This window comes from Stomoxys calcitrans, chromosome 1 (genome assembly GCF_963082655.1).
Source record: "Stomoxys calcitrans chromosome 1, idStoCalc2.1, whole genome shotgun sequence".
NCBI classification, from domain to species: Eukaryota; Metazoa; Arthropoda; class Insecta; order Diptera; family Muscidae; genus Stomoxys; species Stomoxys calcitrans.
In genome coordinates this window covers 235,876,872-235,886,375 of record NC_081552.1, presented here as the reverse complement: position 1 = coordinate 235,886,375, position 9,504 = coordinate 235,876,872, and the positions used below count along the sequence as shown (strand labels likewise).

General features: G+C 39.6%; 1 protein-coding gene across 1 annotated transcript; it reads right to left on the bottom strand.

Moving 5' to 3' along the window:
• Positions 1 to 3,851: 3,851 nt before the first annotated feature.
• On the bottom strand, positions 3,852 to 8,106 carry LOC106094195 (uncharacterized). The gene is made up of 3 exons (XM_059360456.1): positions 8,047 to 8,106; positions 4,614 to 5,009; positions 3,852 to 4,450 (listed from the first exon to the last, which is right to left on the bottom strand). Exons 2-3 carry the CDS (start codon positions 4,623 to 4,625, stop codon positions 3,965 to 3,967), a joined length of 498 nt encoding a protein of 165 aa, XP_059216439.1. The 5' UTR covers positions 4,626 to 5,009; positions 8,047 to 8,106; the 3' UTR covers positions 3,852 to 3,964.
• Between the last annotated feature and the right edge of the window lie 1,398 nt (positions 8,107 to 9,504).

Here is a 9,504-nt window from a genome sequence, read left to right as displayed (position 1 = left end):
TCAATCTGTTTAAATCGCGCTGCATTATTTAAAAATAGAGGTATTGTGCTGAAACTTTACACAGATTCTTTTTTTGTCCATAGGCAGGTTAAGTTCGAAGATGGGCTAAATCAGACTGTATCTTGATATAGCCCCTATATAGGCCAATCCGCCGATTTAAGGTCTAAAGCCACATTAATTGTCCGATTTTGTTGAAATTTTAGACAATGAGTTGTGTCATTGGATATCCTTCTTCAATTTGGCCCAGATCGGTCCATATTTGGATATAGCTGTTTTATAGACCGATCTCTCGATTTCAGGTCCTGGGTCCATAAAAGGCGCATTTATTGTCCGATTTTGCTAAAATTTCGGACAGTGAGTTGTGTTAAGCCCCTCGACATTCTTCTGCAATTTGGCCTAGATCGATCCAGATTTGGATATAGCTGTCATATAGACCGATCTTTCGATTTAAGGTTTTTGGCCCATAAAAGGCGCATTTGTTGTCCGATTTTGCCATAATTTCGGACAGTGAGTTGTGTTAGGCCTCTCGACATCCTCTTTCAATTTGGACCAGATTGGTCCAAATTTGAATATAGCTGCCACATAGACCGATCTCTCGATTTAAGGCCCTGGGCCCAAAAAAGGCGCATTTATAAGCCAATTTCGCTGAAAGTGGAAAGTTTCACATGAATATTTCTATTTTTTAAGTCTTTAGCTTGATTTCAACAGATAGACGGACGGACGGACATAGTTATATGGTCTTAGATTTTTACGATAATCAGGTTCGGACCTTATTATGTATTCCATATGTTGTAAACGGAAGGACAAATTTAATATACCCCTATCATTTGTTTATCCTTGGTCCTAAACTTTAATCGGACTGCGTTTATTGCTGTGAGAGAGAGGTATAGCCTGGTTTTTAATGCAGTGTCCATGAAAAATTAAGTTATATCCTTCGGTGGTTGGTATAAAAAGTTAATAGAGGATAAATTGAAGTAAAATGAGAATCAGTCAGTAATTTGAATCCGACACTTCGATATAAGTGCCGAGTATGGATGATATGGAACCAGTTGGGGATATTCGACTATGTAGCTACCATATGCTTTATTTGTGCTTATGCCCCGAAGGAAGGCAAAGACGAGCAGACCAAGGATATTTTCTACGAGCGCCTAGAGAGAGAATATGACCACTGCCCCTCCCATGATATTTAAACTGTTCTGGGAGATTTTTAAGCGAAGATACGAAAGGAAGACATTTTTGGTCCAACAGTGGGAAAGTTTAGCCTCCATGAGATAACGTCCAGTAATGGGTTGAGACTGATAGATTTCGCCGCGGCCTAAAACATGGTAGTTAGTAGCACCAGATTTCAACATAAAAATATTCACATAGCCACATGGCTGTCACCCGATCAAAACACGAGAAACCAAATCACGTTGTGATAGATGGAAGGCTTTCATTTAGCGTGTTCGATGTACGATCGATCCATGGAGCGAATATAGATTCGGATCATTACCTTGTTGCAGCAAAAGTTCGCACCCGTTTGAACATGGCGAGGAAAGTACGATCTGACACTGCACGGAAGCTGGACATTGAAAAGCTGCAAACACAAGAGATGGCAACGGCATACTCCACTCGACTGACCCCAGTGCTTGATGAAAGCACTCCTTGTTCCGATGATATAATGGCGCAGTGGCAAACTATTTCCCACTCCATGGAAAATGCCGCGAAATCCGTACTTGGCTACCGGAAGCCTCCTCCAAGAAATCTATGGTACGACCAAGGGTGTCGACATGCTACTGAAGCCAAGTATGCGGCATATAGAGCAACCCTGCAATCAGTAGCAACGCGCCAGATGAAGGAGAGGTATCGGGAGAAAAGGAGAGAGGTGAAACGTCTATTCCGCAGAAAGAAAAAGGAAATGGAAAGAGGTGGGTGTGAGCGAATTGAGAGGTACCGGGGTCAGAATGAAGTCCGGAAATTCTACCAAAGAATTAAACATCAAACCGATGGTTTTGGTGCAAAGTAGGAAATCTGGTAACTGGTAACAGATAGCATGCTGAGGATATGGAAAGAACAACATTTTACCCAACTGCTAGTGTCCGACGTTGGCGGCGAAGAGGATACCGCCGAACCAATCCCTGATGATGGTATAGAATGTTTACCTCCTAGTCAGAATGAGGTCCAAGTAGCAGTGACCCGATTAAAGAACAACAAGGCAGCAGGAGCCGACGGGTTACCCGTTGAACTATTTAAGACCGGAGGCGACACGCTTATAAGGCGTATCCCTGATGATGGTATAGAATGTTTAACTCCTAGTCAGAATGAGGTCCAAGTAGCAGTGACCCGATTAAAGAACAACAAGGCAGCAGGAGCCGACGGCTTACTCGCTGAACTATTTAAGATCGGAGGGGACACGCTGATAAGGCGTATCCCTGATGATGGTATAGAATGTTTATCTCCTAGTCAGAATGAGGTCCAAGTAGCAGTGACCCGATTAAAGAACAAGGCAGCAGGAGCCGACGGCTTACTTGCTGAACTATTTAAAACCGGAGGTGACACGTTGATAAGGCGTATGCATAAGCTTATCTGTGCAATCTCCTCCCCATCGCATACAAGATACTCTCGAGCGTACTGTGTGAAAGATTAAAAACTAAAGTCAATGAGATAGTTGGGCCCTATCAATGCGGCTTTAGACCTGGTAAATCCACCCTAGACCAGATATGATATCCAATGTTACCAGTTTTGAGATTAAGCGAAGAATAATGCTGGCAAACAGATGCTACTTTGGACTAAGTAAGCAGTTTAGAAACAAGACCACCTCTCGACAGATGAAGATTACTCTCTGCCAGACACTGATACTACCCGTGCTGTCATATGGTTCTGAAACATGGATACTTGTGAAAGCAGATGGGGCAGTGCTTGGAGTATTTGAGAGAAAGATTCTTTGTTAATTATATGGACCAGTTTGCGTCAATGGAGAATATAGGCGATGTATGAACACGCATCAAAATACAACTGCTGTGTTGTCATATTGCTCATGTTGTCAGAATGGATGAAGAAGCTCCAGCAATGAAGTCTTTTGAAGGCACACACGCAAACCGGGAAGACCATAAGCCCGATGGAAAGATCAAGTGGTGGGAGACACCTTGAAACTTGGTGTCAGAGATTTTAGAATGAGCGCTGAAGATCGAGGCGCTTGGAACGCTATTCTACGTTCGGCTAGTGGAACAAATATTCTGTCATGGCCAATTAAAGTAAAGTAAAGTAAAGTAAGCTGCCATATGCATAAGTCGATCTTCCAAATTAGAGTCTTAAGCCCATAAAAGTCTCATTTATTAGCCGATTTTGGACTCCATAAAATCTGTGCCGAGCAGGGTCCAGGTCAGGCCCCGACGACCTTCCTTTTGAAAGTTTTCGGCTTATATACTTCTTGGGTTTATAATGGAGGCATTCTTTATGTGATTTCGACAAAATGTAGGTAAGATGAATATCCATAGTATGAGCTGGGTATCCAAAATTCATTCTGATCGATGTTAATGCGTTTTTACTGATATTTTTATAATTTTCCAATTTTTTTCTAAACATGATTTTGTGTCAGCTATTGTTTTATATGTGGCAAAAAACAAACTTCACATCTGTAGCCAACATTCAGTTGCATGTCATTCTGCCCACCAAGTATAAGATAAACGCCCCAGGGTATCTCCGTCGAAACTATTTTTTTTTTTTTTGCATGCCATTACCGAGTGGATTACAAGTTTTGGCGACCATTAAAATTAAATTAACACAGGCACGTGATATTTGAAAATGAAACAAAAATATTTCCAAATGCAGATAAATCAGGAAAATACCAATAAAATTCGCATTTACTTGAATTATGCCAAATGAGTGGATTTATTAAAATCGTAACAATCGCTTAAAATTAAAAAAAAAAATTCTCAAAAATTGTACAAAATCTTTTAATCACAGCTCTGGGATTTCGTTTTTCTTAAAATGCTCCATATTTGCCATAGGCTCCACCATAGCCATGGCCATAAACACCATGACCATAGGATCCATGACCATAAGTATCATGACCATATGAGCCATAAGGCTTCAATATGGGACCAGTTGAATAGGTGGTGTATGCCGAATCCAAAAGAGGTGCCACACCATAGCCATGATCTAAGGGACTGGCATAGGTCTTGATGACAGGCGCCACTGCTGCCACAGGAGCATAAGATTTCAATAGAGGTGCAGAGTAAGATTTAATGATGGGGGCTACCAATGGCTGCACAACATGAGCGGATGAATGCACCTGAGAGATGGATTGATGGGAGACAGCGGTGGGTATGCTCTTAACTACTGAGCCAACATGGGCATATGCAGGTTCATGAACTAAGGTGGTAGCCAGAGGGGCAGGATAAGCCAAATGATGATCCTCCACATAGCCAGGACGAGCAGCGGCAAGGGCAAAGAAAGCAGCAAGGATAAACTATAACGAAAGGGAGAGTTGAATTAAGTTTCGGCTTTATATAAGGGATAAAAAAAATATTTCTTGAAATAATTTTTAATTAATTTTTTTTTTTTTTGAAAAAAAAATTTTTTTTTCTTCATTTTCATTTCTTTGGCTTCTGTGCTTTTTCTTTATCACTCACCAATTTGTACATTTTTGTGATTTTTTTGGATTAATTGAAATTCCTTCAAATGGCTTGTTTTCGTTAAGAAGCTCTTATTGTGTTTGATAACTTCTTGCAGCACATACATGGCTTATATAGTCCAAGCCATCATCAAAAAACAAAAATATATTCCAATTTAGTTGTTTCGTTTTTTTGTTTTTGGTTTTTCTTAGGGTAATTATTTTAGGTCATTTGCTTCATAACCCAATTGATGTGTGTGAATGTCATACTTTTTTGCAGAATCGCCTCAAAGAGTGTCCCCCTTTACAAATAAAATCTTAGCATTGTCTCTGAGAGTGTTGGCCATAATAACGCCCAAAATTGCCTTTTTGTGACAGCCAATAAAATATGGTCTAAACAATGCGTCACCGTCACCTGCAATAGCATTTCAGTCATCACTTTAATTAACTTCAAAAAATAGCAAGAAATTAATTTATGTGTGTGTGTTTTTTTCCAAATAAATGCCTTTTGCTAAGTAATTTTTTGCAATTCCCCATTCCGAGTTAAGTTTTGGGCGAGGCTATATTTAATTGACTTAATTTCAATTAATGGTCTATTTAACGATTGCATGTCGTACAAAGCTAATGGCCCTAAAATTGACCGATCGACATAATATGGGATAGCTAATCTTAGTCTTTGATTACCTAAGAACGAATATAAATACTGAAAGGAAAACCCAAAAACTAAGAGTCATTCTAAATCCATTGCAAATATGAGATTGAAATGTTAAAAGTAAATTTAAAACAAGTAAAAAAGGGGTTAAGTTCGGCCATGCCGAACTTTGAATGCCCAAACAAAATATTGGCCTTTTTGGTAGCCATATCCAAATTTAGACCGATCTGAACCATATACGACACGCTTGTCGAAAAGCCTAACATAAGTCACTGTCCCAAATTTCGGCAAAATCGGATAATAAGTGCGCCTTTTATGGGCCCAAAATCGAGAGATCGGTCTATATGGCAACTATATCTAAATCTCGACCGATCCGGGCCAAATTATAGAGGGCTGTCGAAGAGCCTAACTATACTCACTGTCTCAAATTTCAACGACATCAGACAATAAATGCGCCTTTATGGCCCCAAAACCTAAAACCGAGAGATTGGTCTATATGGCAGCTATATCCAAATCTAAACCTATCAATATTGCAGAAGTATGTCAAAAGGCTTAACCTAACTCACTGTCCCAATTTTCGCCGACATCGGACAATAACTGCGCCTTTTAAGGGCCCAAAACCTTAAATCAAGAAATCGGTCTATATGGCAGCTATATCCAAATCTGGACCGATATAGGCCAAATTGAAGAAGTTGGTAACTGTCCGATATTTTAGCAAAATCAGATGATAAATGTGCCTTTTATAGGCCCAAGATCTAAAACGGAGAGATCGGTCTATATGATAGCTATATCCAAATCAGGACCGAAAGGCACCAAATTAGAAAAGAATGTTGAAGGACCTAACACAACTCACTGTCCTAAATTTAAGCAAAATCGGATAATAAATGTGGCTTTTATGGCTCTAAGACCCTAAATCTGAGGATCGATCTATATGACAGCTATATCCAAATCTGGACCGATCAGAGCCAAATTGACGAACGATGTAGAAGAGTCTAACACAACTCACTGTCCCCAATTTCATTAAAATCGGTTAATAAATATTGCTTTTATGGCCCAAGACCCTAAATCGGCGGATCGGTCTATCTGGGCCAAATTGACGAAGAATGTCGAAAGGCCTAAGACAACTCACTGCCCCAAATTTCAGCAAAATCGGATAATAAATGTGACTTTTATGGGCCGAAGACCCTAAATCGGAGGATCGGTCTATAGGGCAGCTATATCCAAATCTGGACCGATCTGAGCCAAATTGAAGTGGGATGTCGACTGGCCTAACCCAACTCATCATCCCAATTTTCGGGGACACCGGACAATAAATGCGCCTTTTATGGGCCTTAAATCGAGAAATCGGTCTATATGGCAGCTATATTCAAATCTGGACCAATCTGGGCCAAATAGCAAAAAGTTGTCAAGGGGCCTACGACAACTCACTGTCATAAATTTAAGCAAAATCGGATAATAAATGTGGCTTTAATGGGTCCATGACCTTAAATCGAGAGATCGGTCTATATGGCAGCTATATCCAAATTTGGATCGATCTGGGCCAAGTTGCAAAAATATGTCAAGGGGCCTAACACAATTCACTGTCCCAAATTTTAACAAAATCGGGCAATAAATGCTCCTTTTACGGGCCCAAGACCTTAAATCGAGAGATCGGTCTATATGGCAGCTATATCCAAATCTGAACCGATTTAAGCCACATTGCAAAGATGTCAAGGGACCTAATACAATTCACTGTCCGAAATTTCAGCGACATCGGACAATAAATGCGCCTTTTAAGGGTCCAAAACCTTAAATCGAAAGATCGATCTATATGGCAGCTATATCCAAATCTGGACCGATCTGGGCCAAATTGCAGAAAGTTGTTGAAAGCCCTAACACATCTCACTGTCCCAAATTTCGGCGAAATCGGACAATAAATGCGCCTTTTATGGGCCCAAAATATTATATCGAGAGATCGGTCTATATGGCAGCTATATCCAAATCTGAACCGATTTGGGCCAAACTGAAGAGGGCTATCGAAGAGCCCAACACACCTCACTATCCCAAATTTCGGGGACATCGGACAATAAATGCGCCTTTGATGGGTCCAAAACCTTAAATCGAGAGATCGGTCTATATGGCAGCTATATTCAAATCTGAACCGATCTGAGCCAAATTGCAGAAAGACGTCGAAGAGTCCAACACAACTCATTCTCCCAAATTTCAGCAAAATCGGATAATAAATGCGCCTTTTATGGGCCCAAATCATTATATCGAGAGATCGGTCCATATGGCAGCTATATCTAAATCTGGAGCGATCTGGGCCAAATTGAAGTGGGATATCGGCTGGCCTAACACAACTCACTGTCCTAAATTTCAGCAATATCGGATAATAAATGTGGCGTTTTATGGGCCTAAGACCCTAAATCGGCGGATCGGTCTATATGGGGGCTATATCAAGATATAGTCCGATATAGCCCATCTCCGAACTTAATCTGCTTATGGACAAAAAGAGAATTTGTGCTAAGTTTCAGCTTAATATTTCTATTATTAAAGACTGTAGCGTGATTTCATCAGACAGACGGACGGACTTGGCTAGATCGTCTTAGATTTTTACGCTGATCAAGAGTATTTAATTTATAGAGTCGGATATGGATATTTCGATGTGTTGCAAACGGAATGACAAAATGAATATACCTCCATCCTTCGGTGGTGTACATGGAATTCGGAGACCAGGCCTAGCGGATGCAAAACAAGGAATGGGCCAATACTTATTGTATATAACTCTTTTACAAACTTAATATTGTTTAAGGTTACTAACCTTGATTTTCACAGATTTTTACTAATTTTTATTAACATTTTGAATATTCTAAGGCATTACGGATTGGATCACTTCACTACTAGTTGTTCGTGTTCAACTACAAAATAAAGGGTGATTTTTTTGAGGTTAGGATTTTCATGCATTAGTATTTGACAGATCACGTGGGATTTCAGACATGGTGTCAAAGAGAAAGATGCTCAGTATGCTTTGACATTTCATCATGAATAGACTTACTAACGAGCAACGCTTGCAAATCATTGAATTTTATTACCAAAATCAGTGTTCGGTTCAAAATGTGTTCATTCACCGTAACGTTGCGTCCAACAGCATCTTTGAAAAAATACGGTCCAATGATTCCACCAGCGTACAAACCACACCAAACAGTGCATTTTTCGGGATGCATGGGCAGTTCTTGAACGGCTTCTGGTTGCTCTTCACTCCAAATGCGGCAATTTTGCTTATTTACGTAGCCATTCAACCAGAAATGAGCCTCATCGCTGAACAAAATTTGTCAAAATTTGAACACATTTCGAACCGAACACTGATTTTGGTAATAAAATTCAATGATTTGCAAGCGTTGCTCGTTAGTAAGTCTATTCATGATGAAATGTCAAAGCATACTGAGCATCTTTCTCTTTGACACCATGTCTGAAATCCCACGTGATCTGTCAAATACTAATGCATGAAAATCCTAACCTCAAAAAAATCACCCTTTACATAAAAAAAACCAATTATTGATATGAAAAAATTGATTGACTCACTTCAAAACAACTTCCCAACAACCCTTCCACATTTCAGCCAAATCGGATCAAAACTGAGTCTCAAATCCGGGGGTTGGCTTATATGGGAGCTGTATCTATTTATATACCGTTTCGGATCGTACTTGGCATGACTTTTTTCCAAATTTCGGCCAAATCGGATCCAAACTGCCAACAACTCTTCCCAAAGTAGAAATATTTAAATTGTACATAATTTTTTTTACAAAATATATTGTTGTCAGTATAAGCCTCTAATTTTTCTATAAAAAATTTACATTATGTCACATGCATTCTATTTGAAATATCCATATGTACCTTACCCTGTCCAAGTGTATGAAATAACTTTGTATAATCAATAATATGCAATTTATACGAGGGCAATATCTACCAAAAGACTAATCAATCAAAACCATTCTTACGACCAGCCATAAAATTAATCGATTTACAAGACATTACAAAACTCATAAAAGTAATGAACGCACAACACCAACTAATTACCAACAAAATATGAAATAGAAAAAAAATTCTGATTTATGACGTCTAGTCGCGGCAGCCAACGAATGACGAGAATGCCAATATAAACACCATGTCAGATATGACTATGCTTTAGGTGCTGACGACTGCAACTAGACAGGCTACTGAAGTGTGACGAACTGCTGGAGAAGAAAAAAAGCATGAGCGTGCTAAGTTCGGCCGGGCC